This window comes from Salmo salar, chromosome ssa05 (genome assembly GCF_905237065.1).
Source record: "Salmo salar chromosome ssa05, Ssal_v3.1, whole genome shotgun sequence".
Taxonomy (NCBI): Eukaryota; Metazoa; Chordata; class Actinopteri; order Salmoniformes; family Salmonidae; genus Salmo; species Salmo salar.
This window is the reverse complement of record NC_059446.1, coordinates 49077207-49097177: the sequence shown is the minus strand read 5'-3', so window position 1 is coordinate 49097177 and position 19971 is coordinate 49077207. Positions and strand designations below refer to the sequence as shown.

The window sequence follows — 19971 nt, the reverse complement described above, 5'->3', positions numbered from 1 at the left end:
AACACAAGATTGTTATATTAGCCTGAAGGCCTGCAGATGGCGATATTGACTGATTTAATCTTACCGTCCAAAGGGTACGTATGCAGCCGTCCTGTTCATACATAAAACTTTCTCCATTCAGCTGAAACAACTATATCCATCTGCCGGTGTTTGATTTGATGTTATACACTGTGGACACCTGCTCGTTGAACATCTGATTCCAAAATCATGGGTATTAATATGGACCCCCTCTTTGCCGCTAATAACAGTGTGATCTGCTGACCACACTGTTAACGTCGCGTCCACGAGCGATGCAAAATGCTTTCTATTTGTGACTCTTGCAGTACTGCAAGTCCCACCTCTCATCTCCTCATTGTTTTTTAGGAGCATATACCCACGTGGGTGATTGAAAGATGAACTGAGGTCCACACTCCAGTCTAGTTGGTGGTGGTAATGCACCTTAAAGTTGGTTGCCAACCACCATATAAAGTCCAAAGAAGAAGCTTGAAGGAGGAGAGATGACTAGAAACTAACTCAGTTTACCCTTTTATCTGTGGATTAATTGTCAGAGTAGAGGACCTTGTGCATTTCAGGTAAAATAACAACCCAATGTTGATATCCCAGGACAAATTAGCTAGCAACAGCAAGCTAGCTAAATTGCTATAAATGTTTAATGCTTTTTGACCTGTCCCCAAATTAATATAGTTGGTTCAGACTTCGTTATGCGGGATGGCAGCTTTCTGTGCTCCGCAGACCTGCTTCGCTGGGGAGCGGTTTCTCCTAGAAGTTTCCACTTTACAATAACAGCACTTACAGTTGACCGGAGCAGCTCTAGCAGGGCAGAAATCTGATGAACTGACTTGTTGGAAAGGAGATTGCATGGCTGTGTGCTCGATTTTATACATCTGTCAGCCACGGGTGTGGCTGAAATAGCCGAATCCACGCATGAAGGGGTGTCCACATACATTTGTATATCTTGTGTATATGTTCAACACACACCAACAATCAAAATGTATAACCCCCCACCTTACTTTACAACGGGCTACGTTACAATTGTGTTTTAATCGTTTGTATATTACTGAACTCATAGTGTTGGCTTAATTGAGCGTCTATACACTAATCATTTGGGACTGGAGTAGATTTTGCCCGGAACCATAGCCAGTAGGAACTTTCTATGCACAGCGATGTTTCCACTCGAACAGTAAGATAATGAGTACACCACGGTCACATTGACCTGTCGATACCGAACACAAATATAAATGTAAAAAAACAGGCATGTATTCAAAGAAGTTTGGACGGCTCATCTTAGGGTTTTCTACCCGCTGTTCAACAAGTGTTGTGAATGGCACTATTACTTCAACTCGGACTACAGTCAGCTGGACTTCAGTATGTAAACATCACATGCAGTTTCTGGAGCGTCGCTCTCAAATGGGTTTCGCGCATGTGAGGTATGGTGCAATTACATTTCAGTTTCTCTAACTAACTCCATGCTAACGGGAAATGATTTCGTTCCAGGTCGTCTTTTTGCAGCCGTGCTGAGCATCCTAGAAAGCATCTCAGAAGGGTGCTGCGTGGGTTTTCATCACTAGACAAGAACGCAAACGGGTAGTGGCCTACGTGAATAGAAACTAGTTTTCGTTGCGAAACGTTTTGCTACTGTGTGCACTAATTATTACACCCCAGGGTTGTATTCATAATTGCGCGCATTAGAAAAACGGATAATTCCAAATGTTCTCCAGTGTTATGTTGACTGTTTAGTTTAGCTTCTGTGTGTGCCATGCCCTACCGACACGTACACATCATGTAGATGTAGTGTTCACGTGGTGATCGCGTCACGTGTCAGTTTTCGTGTTATTATGAATGATCTTATCATGAGCACATTAAAAACATCATGTGTTACGCGTCACACGTTAGTTTAAGTGTCTGTTTAGTTTATTATTAAAGATATCCCCATGAACGGCTTACAAACGTCTACATGTACATGATTTTCCCAAAAATATTTTTTATTGCCATAGTAATCAGTTTAATTTGTCGATTTAGCTAAAATTGGGCTATCACCTCAATGCAAAACTTATTAGGCTAGTTGATATCGCAGCGAGCCACCATTACTGTGTAGATATGCCTATTTCTCACATCAATACAGACACATGGGCTTCTTTGTTGGAGGTAGCCCTATTCAGAAACAGGAGGTTAACAGACACAATCACTGTCACCATGCAATCCTTAGGCTATACATTTCTGTGGAGATGTCTTATGGTTAAAAGCAGGGTTCAAATTGAGGGGGTATGTGAGGATATAGGCCAAACCCTTGTCATAGAGACAGGCAAAAAGCATATGCTACCACTTGTTTTCTTAGCCATAGGAAAAGCAACGGTCCAGATTATATAAAGCGATCTAGGCTATAACAATGAACTCCACGATTATTTCTGCATAGTCTACTACCCTATAGGTATTGCTCAGCCTCAACATCACAGGAAAATGTTGTTTATTAAATTGAATCGGGCTATTCATTTCAGTGCAGTTGCGTTCTTACGCATATCCTTAGACTAAACGGAGCCGAAAACACCCCAGCCTGTTCTGATCACAGATCATGATGAAACCTGAAAATTTCAGCTGTTTGTCATTGATTTAGCCCACAATCACCTACAGATTTGACACACATAAAGACCTTTATTTAATCTGGATTTGACAAACAAAAGCCTGATTAGGATCCTGACTTTCCCAGTCATATTTCTTACCAATTAAGCTAAATCTATCATTTGCATATGCTAACCATTGAGATTAATGTTATGCTTTTTATGAATGAACAGGCATCAGGGTAAAAAATAATATAATTTCAATGCCCCTCCCCACACATTGTTACTTACCTTACAGGTCAAAGTCTGCCAATTTCCACTCCGTTCATATGCAAATACATTTGATTTATACACTGGCTTGTCTGGCTGGCATGTTTTAATTTTATCTACACTGAAATAATATTAGTCTTCTTATGATTTACCTCATTAGTACACCCGTGTGGTTGAATATATCTATTGTATGTCTTGTAATACAACAATGTTGAAGTAACAAATACCATCAAGGGATAAGTTAGTTTACAATAATGAACATCTTATAAAACAGCTGTGAAAACCAATCTGGCAATATTTTAGAATTAAATACATAAATGTTGATATTTTTGTTGGTACATGTGTGTCAATTTACTTTCAGATTTGTTGAACACTCACATGGCAATCAGACTGAAATACTGAATTCTGGTGTGTGGAATAGAGAGGAGATGGGTATTGTGTGGCTGGGAGGTTCTGCCGGTCACTTGTTTTCATCAGGTAGTCAGTCTTAGAAGAGGGTAACTGCAAAGTTCAGGCACTGCTGCCCTGCAGTGCTAGTGTTTTTAGCTAATCTGTGCAGCTCACATTATGTGCCCAGTATGATAGTTTTCTTGCTCTTTCTTAGCAAATAATGACAATAACAGGAGTTGATGTAATGAAAAGTTGGAGGGTGGTTGGTAATGGAGGAAATCCGGTGGATCCATGTCTGGGTATTAGGCAGAACCCCTAGGTCATGGAGAGCAGGAGCAAAGTAAACGGAAAAGGGTAGGAGAGACGTAAACAAGCAAACACACAGGTTAAAGGATTATCAGGTATGTAAAAATACAGTTATTTAATTATTTAAATGTTTGATTAGACATGCAATAATGTTAATGGGAGACAGAAAAGTAAGGATATATGTCAAAAAAAATTGTCAGTGGGGTTGGTAAGGGAGGTAAGGGATGGTCCCTGGAAAAGAGAGAGAGATGAGTTGTGAGAAACTCCAGCGTGGTGTCATACACCTTAACCTCTCTTGGGGAGGTGGGTCCCACCCACGGGACACACTATTAAACAGCCAGTGAAAAATCAGAGCGCCAAATTCAAAACAACAAAATGTCATAATTCAAAGTTCTCAAACATACGACTATTTTACACCATTTTAAAGGTACACTTCTCCTTAATGTAACCACATTGTCCGATTTCAAAAAGGCTTTACGGCGAAAGCATAAAGTTAGATTATGTTAGGACAGGTACAACACAAGAAAAACCACACAGCCATTTTCCAAGCAGGAGAGGGGTCACAAATACCAGAAACTCAGCAAAAATTAAGCACTAACCTTTGACGATCTTCATCAGATGACACTCCTAGGACTCAATGTTAGACAATACATGTATGTTTTGTTCGATAAAGTTCATATTTATATCCAAAAACAGCATTTTACATTGGCGCGTGACGTTCAGAAAATATTTTGCCTCCAATACTCCCGGTGAATCAGCACAACAATTTTCAAAAATACTCATCATAAACGTTGATCAAATATTAAACTGTTATTCAAAGCATTTTAGATAACCATCTCCTTTATGCAACTGCTGTGACAGATTTCAAAAAAGCTTCACGGGGAAAGCACACTTTGCAATAATCTGAGTATGGCGCTCAGAAACATACACTAGGCAATACAGATACCTGCCATTTTGGAGTCATCTAAAATCATAAATAGCATTATAAATATTCAATTACCTTTGATCTTCATCAGAAGGCAGTTCCAGGAATCCCAGGTCCACAATAAATGTTGTTTTGTTCGATAAAGTCCATCATTTATGTCCAAATAACTCCTTGTTGTTCAGTTCAGCTACTCCAAATGTAGGAAGTGCGCCCAAAAGTTCATGACGAAAAGTTAAAAAAAAAAAAAAAAATAAGTTCTATTTACATTCGTTGAAACATGTCAAACGTTGTATAGCATCAATCTTTAGGGCCTTTTTAACATAAAACTTCAATAATATTTCAACCGGATGATTCCAATGTCTTGAAAAACGTTTTGGAACACAGCTACCTCATCACGTGAACGCGCGCCAATGAACTCATGTCCTTTCCTGAGTCACCAACTTCCCAGCCTTCTTGTTCGCTTTCTGTTCACTGCAAAAGCCCGAAACTAGGTTCTAAAGACTGTTGACATCTAGTGGAAGCCTTAGGAAGTGCAAAATGAACCCTAAGTCACTCTGTGTTGGATAGGCAATGACTTGAAAGGACTACAAGTACCAGATTTCCCACTTCCTGGTTAGATTTTTCTCAGGTTTTTGCCTGCCAAATGAGTTCTGTTATACTCACAGACATCATTCAAACAGTTTTAGAAACTTCAGAGTGTTTTCTATCCAAATATAATAATAATAATAATAATAATAATAATAATATGCATATTCTAGTTCCTGGGCCCGAGTAGTAGGCCGTTTAATTTGGGTACGTTTTTCATCCGGCCATGAAAATACTGCCCTCTACCCTAGAGAAGTTAGCAGCACCTACCTGGATGTAGTTTAGGACTTGGTGGACTGTATATTCTTGAGAGTTAGGTTTTACTTAGCACTGTGTGTTCTCTCCCAGGTGCTTGTAAGGGCACAGATAACAGACCGGTAGGATTCCAGTTGAGGTTGTTTAATGACGCTGATTTACAGAGCAGTAATGGCACAGCACAGTGTAAGGCTTGACAATTGTGTTAACTAAGTGTGTGGTTCTGAAAAGGGGGAAATGAAATACAATAGTAAATGGCAGGTATAGGCTTAATACAACCTCCAATTACATAAGCTATAAATAATGTGGCTACAATTGGTTCTGCTACACAGCGCACTACAACATGGCTGTGACATTACTAATGAATAATCGATCAGAGGAGTGCAATTACACAGCACTACTGAGCAGCACCATCATCCTCACACACTGCTTGAACTTGAATGTATAATGCATCCCCAAGGCTCATTGCTAACAAAATACCCACATAATCAGTATACATCAAATCAAATGTATTTATATAGCCCTTCTTACATCAGCTGATATCTCAAAGTGCTGTATAGAAACCCAGCCTAAAACCCCAAACAGCAAGCAATGCAGGTGTAGAAGCAGGGTGGCTAGGAAAAACTCCCTAGAAAGGCAAAACCTAGGAAGAAACCTAGAGAGGAACCAGGCTATGAGGGGTGGCCAGTCCTCTTCTGGCTGTGCCGGGTGGAGATTATAACAGAACATGGCCAAGATGTTCAGAAATGACAAGCATGGTCGAATAATAGTAATCACAGTGAACAGGTCAGAGTTCCATAACCGCAGGCAGAACAGTTGAAACTGGAGCATATGTCAATTTAGAAAAACTATAAATTACTGGACGCCTATGCGAAACGATGCTTCAACCATTACATTATTAACCACGAACATGTAAGCTGACGTTGACTAAAACCAACTAGGCTAGAGCTAACTAGCGCGTAGCCAAGAGAAATTTGGTTAGCATCAAGCTAGTGAACTATTAAACGCTATTTTCGTACAAATATTAACACTAACACATTTTATTGTGAAATCACATATTTACATATTACCTAATGTAAACTGAGTCTTTGTTCATAGAAAACGTTGAGGGGGAAAAAAGTACAGAAAGTTCGGACGACATGTAAACAATTAGCAACCTAGCCTAACTCCAGTTTACTTACAATGGGGAAAATACCAACCAGTTTTTCACTCGGTTAAAACTCCCTTCAATTGCCTTCAAACATCATCAAACTCATGGAATGTGTGTGTCTCTTACATGTGGCATATGCTTGAGTATCACCTTGTCATCTCTGATCTGCTTGCTTCAATAAATTAATGCTAGAACATTGGTAGCCAGGATTAGCGATTTGTATCTAGTCTCCTAATAATTGCTTAACGGTGCAAGTCAATATTTAACTAGGCAAGTCAGTTAAGAACAAATTCTTATTTCCCCCGGCCAAACCTTAACCTGGACGATGCTGGGCTAATTGTACCCCTATGGGACTCCCAATCACGGCCGGTTGTGATACAGCCTGGAAACGAACCAGGGTCTGTAGTGACTCCTCTAGCACTGAGATGCAGTGCCTTAGACCGCTGCGCCACTTGGGAGCCCCAAGCATGTTTTTTTTTTGGGGTCCTGTCAATGTTGAGTGATCACACATACCTCAGCAAACATAGGTTACTTTGCCTAGTTGAAAATGTGTGCTAAAAGTGGGGATGCTTCATAGTATTTCTGATTTATCTTAACTCGCCACCAATGAATTACATTTTTTTTTTTTACAGAAAACTGCAATATAGGCCTACACTCAGATTAAGTGCCATCTACAAACAGGATTCTTCTGCTGTCCCCATAGGGTTCCAGGTAGAACCCCTTCTGTGTCTAGGTAGAACCCTTTTGGGCTCCATTCCACAGTGGGTTCTACCTGGAACCAAAAAGTTTTCTCCTTTGGTGACAGCCAAAGAGCCCTGTTGGAACCCCTTTTTAAAAGAGTGTACTCAACAAGTTTAGCCTGTTTACACCATTTCATTCTGTACTCAAACATCTGCCTGGTATTCAAGATAACACGCAACATAACACCACCACCTTTGAAGGCTTTCGTCAACCAATGCTCAGTCTTAAATCGCAGTGTTCCAAGAACCTCCACCAGGGGTTACTGTGGTATCCTCAAAGGGACAAAAAGGGGATACAAGAGGCACCCCACACTAATTTTAGATCCCAAGGTGTCTTTATTTTCATACTGTATACTCTCATCACCATCTCCTTTGCCATCTTCTCATGTCTTTACTTGGAACTCCATCCAAACACACATACTATAGCATCTTGCTCACATTTTAGGCATCCAGCTGAGGCCTTGGATGGATAATGTTGCACTGAGATGGGCACAGGGGTATATGTACAGTCATTTTTAGTGTGGTGGCAAAGTAGTTGAACAGGAGAAGAGAATGTGGTTATTTTGTGGAGGGAGAACAGTGAGGGGTGGTGGGTTAAGCAGCTGCAGTGAAGCTGATTGGTTAGTCTGGCTTATCACATCTTGACTAAAAGAAAGATTTAAAAATTAGTTTGACATTGCCGTAGTTCAACAGCTGAGAAGCTGTCATTAACATACTCCCAGAGATGGCAATACATTCAGTATTCACTGAATGAATTAGCCTACCCATCCCCATTTACAATTGTATTCATCAATGAAATAAATTATACTGTAGCACATTCAATTACATTATTATTGTAGACTATAGACTACTCCAGTATCTACCTTGTACAATAACGTAATCAATTAATGAAGTAGCGTACCATCCACATTTACAATTTAATTGGTCAATTTGATAATAATACTAGCACATACAGTTACATTGTTGTAGAATAGGCTACTACTGTATCCACACTATATTAGCATACTGTTGTGATTTTTGTCAGGCATGATTTTAGGTCTTCGATCGAAGTTGCATGTGGTACCTCTTCCCTTTTTCAGTGAAAAGTAGTTATGCAGCTCCCATTCAGTTCGAGTGTGAATGTGTAGGCTTAGTGACAGTGGGAAAATAAACCCATAGCTCCAGCACACAATGGCGTGTAGGGGTAGTGTATGGACACAAGCCATGGACACAACTCTTATTGATTGTCTGATGTAGGCTACTGGGAACTGGTAACAACACAGTCTGATTGGCTAACAACATTTAGGTCCGTATACAGCGAGATTCCATGCCATGAGGTGTTGAAGGAAAGACAGATTACCTATAGATTGGACATAATCTTTTCTAGTCCATTAGCGATAACAGGAAATACACAAACCGTAGGCTACACTGTAGCTCAAGGTGGCTACGTCAGAATGTCTGCTTGCACGGAAAAATAGTATGTTTCTAACGCCTCCGCCTGTAATTTTTGATTTGTAAGGGCGGTGTCATGTTTACCATCGAAGCTGCTTCACTCAACTCTTCCTCACTCTCCACCGCTACAGAGTTTAGTTAGCTTCTTAACTAGCTGTAAAAATGTTTATTAGCCTTAGCCTATTTAGCTAGCTCAAACCAGCTGATCTGCCACGATGTATATCAGAAATGGGCATTTGCCAAAGTACCCAAACAAAGCCAAACGGAGGAGGATAGTAATGAGCAGCAGCGTCAACCACTGAGCCCGCCGCCAAGCCTAGCAGCAATGATGGGGTCGCGCTTCAGCTAGCTCCACATGCAGAACTTACCCACCCTTACACAAGCGCCACCAGGATAACGGCTCCACAGCCCCTCCACCTCCGACTGTTCCTGATGATCTTGGAACAGAGTAGCCAGCCCAGGTTAGCTTAGAATCCTACCCAAGCTGCAGGTTTTCAATCCAGAAACTTTAACTTAATAGCAACTGGTTCATAGGAAGAGAGTGGCTGGAATTACGGTTACGGCAGATGCGTCATTTTGTTTCCCATGTCGAAAGTTCTGTGTTGGGTCCAATGCTAACGCAGACAAGGCCTTCACCCAAGCTGGGTATTCTAACTAGAAGCATGCTATTGATGGTACCAACGGATCTGACACTGCTCACCCAAATATTTATATATTCTTAATTCCATTCCTTTACTTAAGATGTGTGTATTGTTGTGAAATTGTTAGATATTACTGCACTGTTGGGAGCTAGAAACACAAGCATTTCGCTACACCCGCAATAACATCTGCTAGACATGTGACAAATACGATTTGATTTGCTAGGCACGCATCAAGCAAAGAGCATTTGAAATGCACTGTGAAAAGAAACAATTTTGAAGTGCTATGGGAACATGGGTGTCAACACTTGTTAATGACGGGCAACTGGCAAGAAATCGCACAATTTTGTCGATTGTGGACATCATTGACTTCCTTAATTCAAACCAGTAACCACTGAGGGGGACATTGGACATAAGAGTCGAGTAGAGGGTGGCAGTGGACTTTGTCTATGATGGAATATACTCTCCGAAAGACAAGGAACTTGGCAAGGTGTTTAGCACCATAACCCACAACGCCACATGTCACACAATATTCAAAATGAAATCATGGGGCTCATGAGTGGGGTGTCAACAGCTACATCCACTTTGACAAATGTGTTCAGTCAGCACAGAAGAAGCAAGCTACACCCTAGGAAAGTTCAACTAATCCAACTGGCATTTTAGGGGAAAGATTTCGGGGAGAATAGAATGATCGATTACTCAAGTTCCACAGAGCATCAGAGTCTGAAACTCGTCTGAAAATGTAAACAATCTAGCTGGTTGGTTTTAATCAAAATCTTGGTTGCATAGCCAGTAGTGTCATTTCAGAAAATGGGTTTTCAAAGGTCTTTCTGTAGTGTGTAGGGCGCTGTCCATGGTGCTGATAGAGCGCAGCGGCGATTTCGCACCAACCTGTCACTTCTTTCAGCATTTAATTTGCATTATTTTGGTAAGACATTCACATGGGCTGTTTGTAATGGGTGAATTACCCTATCTTGTAGCCTATATTTATGACCAAAATAGCCTTGTTTAAGTGTGTAGGGCACTGTCCATTGTGCTACTACATTGCAACGGAGATAGACTACAGATTTTTCACCAACCTGTCACTTCAAAAGCACTCAATCAATGGTCTCGGAGTCTCAGCATTTTTAACTTGATGTTTAATGTAGTATAGCGTGATATAAGCAGAATTTAATATAATTCCAATGCATGAACACTCCAAAATTGTGTTCCCTCACTGCCCCCTTAGTGCACACACCAGACCAGGATATACTGACTAACGAATATAACCCAGGCATTGAGATCTACGCTGTGTGACTGCAATAGAGACGACCTGGGACGTCCCCAATGTCTAATACATGTCAGTATTTGAGTGCTTGGTGACAACTATTTTGCATCTGTAGGATTCGCTCTGCCTCCAAGACCACTGTGGACCCAAATGAGGTGAAGAGGTTCCAGCTTCTCGCCAACAAGTGGTGGAACGAGCAGGGAGACTTCGCAGCCCTCCACTCAATGAATGATCTCAGGGTGCCTTTCATACGGTGCGTGTGTGTATGCCTGTAGCTTATTCACCCAATTGCATATTAAACATGCCACAATCATCCACTGATTCCACTATTTTAGACGTAGAATCCATGTCAGTCAGTTACAAATCTTCCCGGATCCACATGTACCCGAGACCTGAGTGGGTCTGGCTTCATAATTCTAAATAATGTCATGGGTCTGATATTGTCACGGGTCTATGTATGTGTAATTTGAACTGACTTGTCCGGAAGAGCCCATACAGATCCGAACACTGCTGAGAGAGAGATTTGTTAAATTATGATCATGCTCTTGTTTTTCACGAGAGTGGCGTGTGTAGCTTGTTGTTGGCCATTCATAAATCATCAAAGCAGCAATAAGCTACAGTCATAGAGCCTATTTTTGTAACTGTAGGATGAGAAAGCGCATGCACTGCAGCCACAGTTAGCCTAGCTAGCTAACGTTAGCTAGCTTCTCCCGGTTTGATGCAGTTAAGACAGGTACTACTTAATCATAGCTATGGCAGCTATTAGTCTACTATAGCGAGAGTCAGCTTGGTTGGTTGCTGTCTCCCTCCTCCCCGTGTCACTCACTCACAGTACGGCCCCTCCCCCACCTACTAGAGGGGCACCTCTTTCACTGATGACATTCGTTATGTGAGCTAAAATGTCAGAGCCAGGCAGTACAAGTTATTGACAGACCCCAGTTGATCCATGTTAAATTGAGACAAAAAGCTCGGAAGTGAGAAATGCCTGAAGTAGGTGTGAGGTCAAAAATATTGTCTTTTTTTAATGGATAGGGATGATACAAGGGCAGATGATATGTAAAGAGTTGGTTCCGCCTTGTCAAATCTGAGGGTATTTCGATTGATAAGATATGCTATATTCATCCAGCCTACAGTAGCAAATCCCTTTCCTTCCTGTCTGATCCGGCGGTGATGAGTCTCAGTGGTGACAGTGTGACTGAGGGATGTCAGACTCAACACTGATGTGTCTCTACCCTCAGGTTGTTTAAACGAGGGGACAACAGCACTGATTTGGTTGGTTTAGCGTCAGAATCCTCCTTTGTTGGGGGGGGGATATTATTTGTTTATTTACTTACGCTAGTGTAGCTTGCTAGCAGAAACCAGAAGGAAGCGCAGCGGTAGGCTACATGGTCCCTCATCAAAAGCATTAGAGTTGTGTGGTGAGATGGGCTGGATGGGTAGTGTTAGAGTTTCTGAAGGGCGTCCAGGCTAAAGCTCTCTCCCTGCAGCCCTCGCAGGCTTTCTCTCCCACTCTCTGTGCCAAGGCAGTGGGAGACCCAGTGGCAGGGCAGTAATGAGGGGGACACGTGACTCCTCGCCCACTCCATGTACATCTTGCCTGGGGGGACAGCAGCCAGAGTGTAGGGGATGGAGCTGGGGGTCAACGGAGGGGAATGGAGATGGAGGGGATGGTGCTGTGAGATTCAAGTTGTAATTTAGCTGGGGGATTATTGGAGGGCAGCGTTTGTCCTGACGACTGTGTAGCCAAGGGGATTGAGATTGTGACAGGAGGTGTGGGGAAACATGGAGAGCACACACACAAATAGACTAGGGATAGGCAGGAATTTGACATTTTTTGACTGTTCGAGTTCTTGAATGGGAGAAAAAAAATCAAAATGTGCAAAGCTGATAGACATACCCAAGACGACTCAAAGCTGTAATCGCTGCAAAAAAGCCTTCTACAAAGTATTGACTCAGTGCCGTGAATACTTATGTGAATTAGATATTTCTGTATTGACACACCTACTAATTCACAGGTTTTTCTTAATTTTTTTACTATTTTCTACATTGAAGAAGAATAGTGAAGACATCAACTATTAAATAACACATGGAATCATGTAGTAACCAAAAGTGTTAAACAAATCAAAATATATATTTTAGGTTCTTCAAAGTTGCCTTGATGACAGCTTGGCATTCTCTCAACCAGCTTCACATGGAATGCTTTTCCAACATTCTTGAAGGAGTTCCCACATATGCTGAGTACTTGTTGGCTGCTTTTCCTTCATTCTGCGGTCCAACTCATCCCAAACCATCTCAATTTGGTTGAGGTCGGGTGATTGTGGAGGACAGGTCATCTGATGCAGCACTCCATCACTCTCCTTATTGGTCAAATAGCCCTTACACAGCCTGGAGGTGTGCTTTGGGTTGAAAAACAAATGATAGTCCCACTAAGCGCAAACCATATGGGATGGCGTATCGCTACGGAGTGTGGTAGCTATGCTGGTTAAGTGTGCCTTGAATTCTAAATAAGTCAAACAGTGTCACCAGCTGGTCGCTCCGGTACAGCTTGCTGTGCGGTAGCAGAGAGAATAGTCTAACTAGGGTGGCTGGAGTCTTTGACAATTTTTAGGGCCTTCCTCTGACACCGCCTGGAATAGAGGTCCTGGATGGCAGGAATCAAATCAAAGTTTATTTGCCACACGGTCAGGTCTGACTACCTCCTTATGACATTTTGGCCAATGCATTAAAAAAATATATATATTTTTTCTTTTTATTTACATACGTATTCAGACCTTTTGCTACCTGACTCGAAATTGAGCTCGGGTGCATCCTGTTTCCATTGATCATCCTTGATTGGAGTCCACCTGTGGTAAATACAATTGATTGGACATAATTTGGAAAGGCACACCTGTCTAAATAAAGGTCCCACAGTTGACAGTGCATGTTGGAGCAAAAACCAAGCCATGAGGTTGAACGAATTGTCAGAGACAGGATTGTGTCAAGGCACAGATCTGGGGAAGGGTACCAAAAAAAATGTCTGCGGCATTGAAGGTCACCAAGAACACAGTGGCCTCCATTCTTAAATGGAAGAAGTTTGGAACCACCAAGACTCTTCCTAGAGCTGGCCGGCTCCTTTAGTGGCCCATCCAGAGCCTGGACTTGAACCCGATCGAACATCTCTGGAAAGACCTGAAAATAGCTGTGCAGCGACGCTCCCCATCCAACCTGACAGAGCTTGAGAGGATCTGCAGAGAAGAATGGGAGAAACTCTCCAAATGCAAGTGTGCCAAGCTTGTAGCGTCATACCGAAGAAGACTCGAAGCTGTAATCTCTGCCAAAGGTTCTTCAACAAAGTACTGAGTGAAGGGTCTGAATACTTATAGAAATGTGATCTTTTTTTATGGGATATTTTGTGTGGATCGAGAACAAACAATTTAATCAAGTTTAGAATAAAGCTGTAACATAAAATGTTGAGAAATTCAAGGGGTCTGAATACTTTTGAATGCACTGTATGACTTTGGGGTTGGGGTGGAAAGAGTGGTAGTGTGTGTTCACAGCGTGACCTCTTTCAGGGATCATCTTTTGAACGCACATGGAGGGCGGCGCCCGGGGAAACCACTGGCAGGGCTCAGAATACTGGACGTAGGCTGTGGAGGGGGGCTGCTCACTGAGGTAAAGTGTATTTTTATGTGTGTGTGAATGTGATAGATATGCTGCTGTGGACAACAGACTCCTATCCCCATACAGCTGCTTGGAAATTCCAATTTTTGCAATTGCAAGCTATCAAATCAGATTTAGCTTCACTTTGAATGTAGCCTGTACAGTACAATTCTGCTTGTGATGCAAACCTTTTCCTTGCTCTACCAGTTGCTAATAATGTTTGAAATGTCAACTACATTCATATTTCTTCTCAATTTGACTGGTCAGGGTTTGGTGGAAAGGACAGTTGGTCGTTTGTTTGTTTTTGATAACTTCACATCTACAAAGGATTGCATTTTGTTTCCTTGCTCTTATTTGAAGTGAACACATACCAGCAGTTTTGTTTGATTTGAGGAGACAACTTCAGGTCTGATATAGCTCTCACAGACAGAAACACATACACAGTCTGTTAGCCTTTGGACTGTATGAGTCCGTCTCAGAGAATCGTGTAGTTAGGGACATTATTTTCAGAAGCGATCAGCTGTGGAAGAATAGGGATTGGCTGCGGGCGAGCAGGCAGCACGAAGGTGTAAACACAGATGGCCAACAGCATACAAAAATTGACTACCCCATCTCTGTACCCCACACATACAATTATCTGTAAGGTCCCTCAGTCGAGATGTGAATTTCAAGCACAGATTCAACCACAGAGACCAGGGAGGATTTCCAATAACTCGCAAAGAAGGGCACCTTCTTCTAAATAAAATAAAAGCAGACACTGAATATTCCTTTGAGCATGGTGAAGTTATTAATTACACTTTGGATGGTGTATCAATACACCCAGTCACTACAAAGATACATTTACATTTTAGTCATTTAGCAGACGCTCTTATTCAGAGCGACTTACAGTAGTGAATGCATACATTTCATTTCATGCATTATTTTTTGTTGTTTTTGTACTGGCCCCCCGTGGGAATCGAACCCACAACCCTGGCGTTGCACACACCATGCTGGCGTTGCAAACACCATGCTCTACCAACTGAGTTACCGGAGAGGAAGGAAACTGCTCAGGGATTTCAGGGGCCAATGATTTTAATGGCTGTGATAGCAGAAAACTGAGGATGGATCAACATTGTAGTTACTCCACAATACTAACATCAATGACAGAGTGAAAAGGAAGCCTGTACAGAATAAAAATATTCTAAAACATGCATCCTGTTTGCAATAAGGCAAAAAAAAGAGGAGCGCGGAGTAGCAGAAGTGGCAAAGAAATTCACTTTTTGTCCTGAATACAAAGCGTTATGTTTGGGGCAAACGCATCACTGAGTACCACTCTTCATATTTTCAAGCATGGTGGTGGCTGCATCATGTTATGGGTATGCTTGTCTTTGGCAAAGATTAGGGAGTTATTTAGGATTTTTTTTAAATAAATGGAGTAGAGCTAAGCACAGGCAAAATCCTAGTTCAGTCTGCTTTCCACCAGACACTGGGAGAAAAATGTACCTTTCAGCAGGACCATAACCTAAAACACAAGGCACAATATACACTGGAGTTGCTTACCAAGATGACACAGAATTTTCCTGAGTGGCCTAGTTAGTTTTGACTTAAATCCGCTTGAGAATCTATGGCAAGATATGATCGCTGTCTAGCAATAACCAACTTGACAGAGCTTGAATAATTTTTAAAAAGAATGGGCAAATATTGTACAATCCCGGAATGCAAATATCCTGAAGACTTACATGAAAACACTCACAGCTGTAATCGCTGCCAAAGGTGATTATAACATGTATTGACTCAGGGGGTTGAATACTTATTTAATCAAAATATATTCATGTTTTACTTAAATTTAACAATTTTAAAAACGTTTTTCTTCGGCTTTGACATAAGTGTATTGTGTGTAGGGATCATTGACAAAATTTGACAATTAAATATATTTTAATCCTACTTTAACTTAATGTGTAAAAATTCAAGGGGTGTGAATACATTCTGAAGTCACTATGTATAAACTCACTTTCTCCCAGCCCTTGGGTAGACTGGGGGCAGATGTACTAGGCATTGACCCGGTGGCAGACAGTATTGGGACAGCAGAGGTACATGCGTGGCATGATCCAGACCTGCGTGGCAATGTGCGCTACCGTGCCATCACTCTGGAGGAGCTCTCTGAAAAGGGAGGTCAAGGAGCAGGCCAGTTTGATGCAGTGTTGGCCTCTGAGGTGGTGGAACATCTGGCTGACCTGGAAACCTTCACACTCTGCTGCAACCAGGTGCTCAAGGTGGGTCATGTGACTCGTCTCACATTCCACACACTCATGACTGTTCTCTCTGAGAGAACAGCCGCTTCATTGAAGTATCCGTGGTGTTCAGGTGTGCGTGATTTGTACTATCGACTGTATCTTTTCGGTTGACCTCTTTATCGGTCCGAGGGCCAGATGCCTCCAATCTCCTGGGTCAGTGTGTTGGAGGACAAATGAGTTGAGGGTGCGCAAATCTTTCTAATCTCCTCTAATACCATTGCATCCAGATTCTCACTCTCTGGCCCAAATCTCTCACCTGCTCTTTTAACACTGACCATCATAAATATAATTTGTTCTGTACAATGTCATGTTTAAAATAGCTTCATTGGTTGAGATGTAAACCAGCTCATCTCTCCTTGTTACAGTTGTGTGTACAGTCTGTGTTAGATGAAGCATTCAAAGCCTGTCCCCTTTACCTGATCTTTCAGTAGTTTATTTTTTTCCTATTGAATTCTTATCTATCAAACTTGTGTTGCTGCCTCTCAATTGACAATAATAGAGCCATCCGAAGCAACACACATCTGTTGGATCACATTCATTAGTGTACACAACAAAAACATTTTGAAAAGGAAAATGAGCATTTCGTATTGGACCAGGTACCAGTCTAGGTAGTCTCTCCTGGTTTGGTGCCTAATGAACACAACCCTGGGTTGTAACGGTCTCCCTCCTGTGTGCAGCCAGGAGGCTCCCTCTTCATCACCACCATCAACAAGACCCGGCTGTCGTATGCCCTGGCCATCGTGGCAGCAGAGGAGGTGCTACGCATCGTGCCCAGTGGGACTCATGACTGGGACAAGTTTGTCAGCCCCATGGAGCTGGAGCGCCTGCTAGAGTCCAGTGAGTCTGCCTGCTCTTCATTCACATGCTGCTACTTCTCTTCCACACTCTCCTTTTAGCTCTTTCTACTGTCCCTTTGGTATTTTACTATTGTGCTGGTGCCTCTTTTTTTTGAAGGCATACTGGTGTCTGTTTGGCTGTCTCATTCTTTCATTCTCACTTTCCAATAGGTTGTGTGTGTGTGACCCTCTGTCTCTCGCTCTCTTTCTCATCCGTTCTCGCTTTCTGTCTTTTTAATTATCCCATTTTCTTATTTCTCATCCTCTCTTTCTCACCCATTCTTTCTCTATTTCTCTCTGACCTATTCATCTCTCTCTCTCTCTCTCTCTCTCTCTACTCCGTCCCAGATGGTTTCCATGTGGAGTCTATCCGAGGGATGCTGTATAACCCTCTGTCAGGGGCCTGGAGCTGGACAGAGAGCACCAGCATCAACTACGCCCTGCACGCGGTCAAACTCGAGGAGGAACCGAACCTTGACCAGGACGACCCCGAAGACCCCACCGTGATAGTGGCCCAAGCTAAGGCCAGACGCTGGTACAGCTGACTTGACCGTGGGAGAGGGTTGTCATAAGTGGTCAGCTGTAACACAGGTTCTCTGAAGGAAAAGGCAATGGACCTGAAAAACACAAAGCATTTGAGAAAGTTATAGTTCAGTGCTTGATACAAATACATGGTGTTTTCTTTCAGCCAGGCCATGATTGTTTTGTGAGTTCACAGCATAATGAGTCCCTCTGAATTGCGTGAACTGTTTATGCTTTCGAGGCTTGTCATTACAATGTCATCTGTTATGGTAGAAGTGTTCATCACCATGATTGACATCTCAGGTCTCTGATTTACTATTGAGCAAGATGTTTTCTTCAAATACAGTCACAATGTCTGTTCATCAAAATCCATTGTATGGATATTGTTTGTCTTGACATGCTTATTATATCCTCCATTAGGAAATGAAATGGTTTCCTTTAAGATTCTCTGATCTGATGATTATTCCTCTCTAGTGTCATTTCAACAGTGTGAAGATATAGTCCAAATCAATGATGTGGTGTTTGTTGTAAATCCTGTGCTGAAATTCAGGATCTGAGGGCTTTTTATATTAGAAAAGTCTTTAGATTTTCTGTCTGCATATTTCCTGCTAATCCCTGAAATATAGGAGGGGGAGATCAGGCTGCTTCTGCCTTCTCTTTCTCTCTACTCTGTAGCCATGGTGATTTTGAGATTATAATTGGCTTCTTGCTGAACTATTACATAAGACCCAAACTAAAATCATGCGTGCAAGTTATTATTCAAAACAGACGCAATCATTGGCCTGATGTTCCAAGAAGTGCAGTCACAGTTGTGTATTTGATCCTCCACAGATGGACTGCGTGTTTGTCATATTTTTCCATTTGCCCTTATATGTAGACAACGCCCAGGACTATGTGCTGAAATGCAAAAAGGTATGGTTTTTTTTCCCCCCCTCATGACACAAATGTTGTTATTCTAGTCACATGCCCCACTGGCCTCTAACAAATTGCATTTAAAAGCTGCTCATTTTATGTCGATGTAGGTTATAGAACAGTCCAGGGCTGGTTTTCAGTCACACACTTAAGCTGAATAAGATTGCTCTGCCATACATTTAGCAGACCAAGTTTGAACAGGATGAACATGTACAATTTGTCCAATAGACTGTAGTCTACCTCCAGTGACGTGAGCGCCCACGAAGCCGCTGGAATGCACACGCTTGCAGTATGGCTGTGCAGTAAGGATATTGGATGTATAAGCAGGAAGCTATAATAAACGGATTATTGAATACGATTTCAGAACTACAATGAATCTGTTTGAAAAGCATTCCTTATGAGGTGCAATGCTGACCCTGAACCGGTTTGGGAAAAGCAGAGCGCACGGATGCAGGCGGCACTGGGTTGGCACCAATAATTTATATATACACTAGATGATTGATAGGCCCCCATGCCTCCATCTTGGCATTCAATATTTTGGAAGCTATAGAAATGCATTTATTAATGTATACATTAGTGTTTGCCACGTTTATTCTATTACAGACATCGTATTGCACCTTTAAATTATATTATGTGAGCTGAACATAAAAATAAAAACGTTTTATTCCAAGTATAATTTTTTAGAGATTAATGTTACTGTCCCCACTACTACAACAACAACAAATACTTAAATACATGTAATTTTGTTATTAACATTAAATTGAAAGACTGTAGAATTCCATTCATTCATATGGAGGACAGCTCCTACTGGGGAATACCAATTTGCCCGACCGGTGGCTTCAAAGCCTATCAATGGCCAAAACATAGCATTAGCAATCCAGGGTTTATATACATTGTTGGTTGGGACTAGCTCAAGACAGAGGGGTACCAGTGATGTAACTGACCTTACATTAAAGAATTCTTACGAAAGCGCGGTCCCTTTTTCAAGCAAAGTTGTTTAGCAACATTAGGTATGATCCAAACAATCACAACGGAAAGCACATTGATCGGATGTATTCTCCAAGATGAATGCCTTTTTACACTTCCGGAGTTACTACAGAGTGAGTATAACCGACTTTAGCGGTAACCGACTGCTATGCAAGCATGTTGTTGTTGAACATGCGCCAGTAGTTATAGCACTCGAAGAGTGTGTTGTGCATTCAATAATGGCTAAACACTAAGCCTACTGTATATAGGTAAATGTTGCTATGGAGATATTGCAGGACAATGAATAGTGA

At 41.8% G+C, this 19971-nt stretch overlaps 1 protein-coding gene across 1 annotated transcript; it reads left to right on the top strand.

Annotated features, from left to right (window-relative positions):
* Positions 1 to 1152: 1152 nt before the first annotated feature.
* On the top strand, positions 1153 to 19052 carry LOC106605038 (ubiquinone biosynthesis O-methyltransferase, mitochondrial). Its single transcript, XM_014200275.2, has 6 exons — positions 1153 to 1427; positions 10628 to 10765; positions 14064 to 14163; positions 16152 to 16403; positions 17102 to 17261; positions 17609 to 19052. Exons 1-6 carry the CDS (start codon positions 1255 to 1257, stop codon positions 17803 to 17805), a joined length of 1020 nt encoding a protein of 339 aa, XP_014055750.1. The 5' UTR covers positions 1153 to 1254; the 3' UTR covers positions 17806 to 19052.
* Positions 19053 to 19971: the final 919 nt, after the last annotated feature.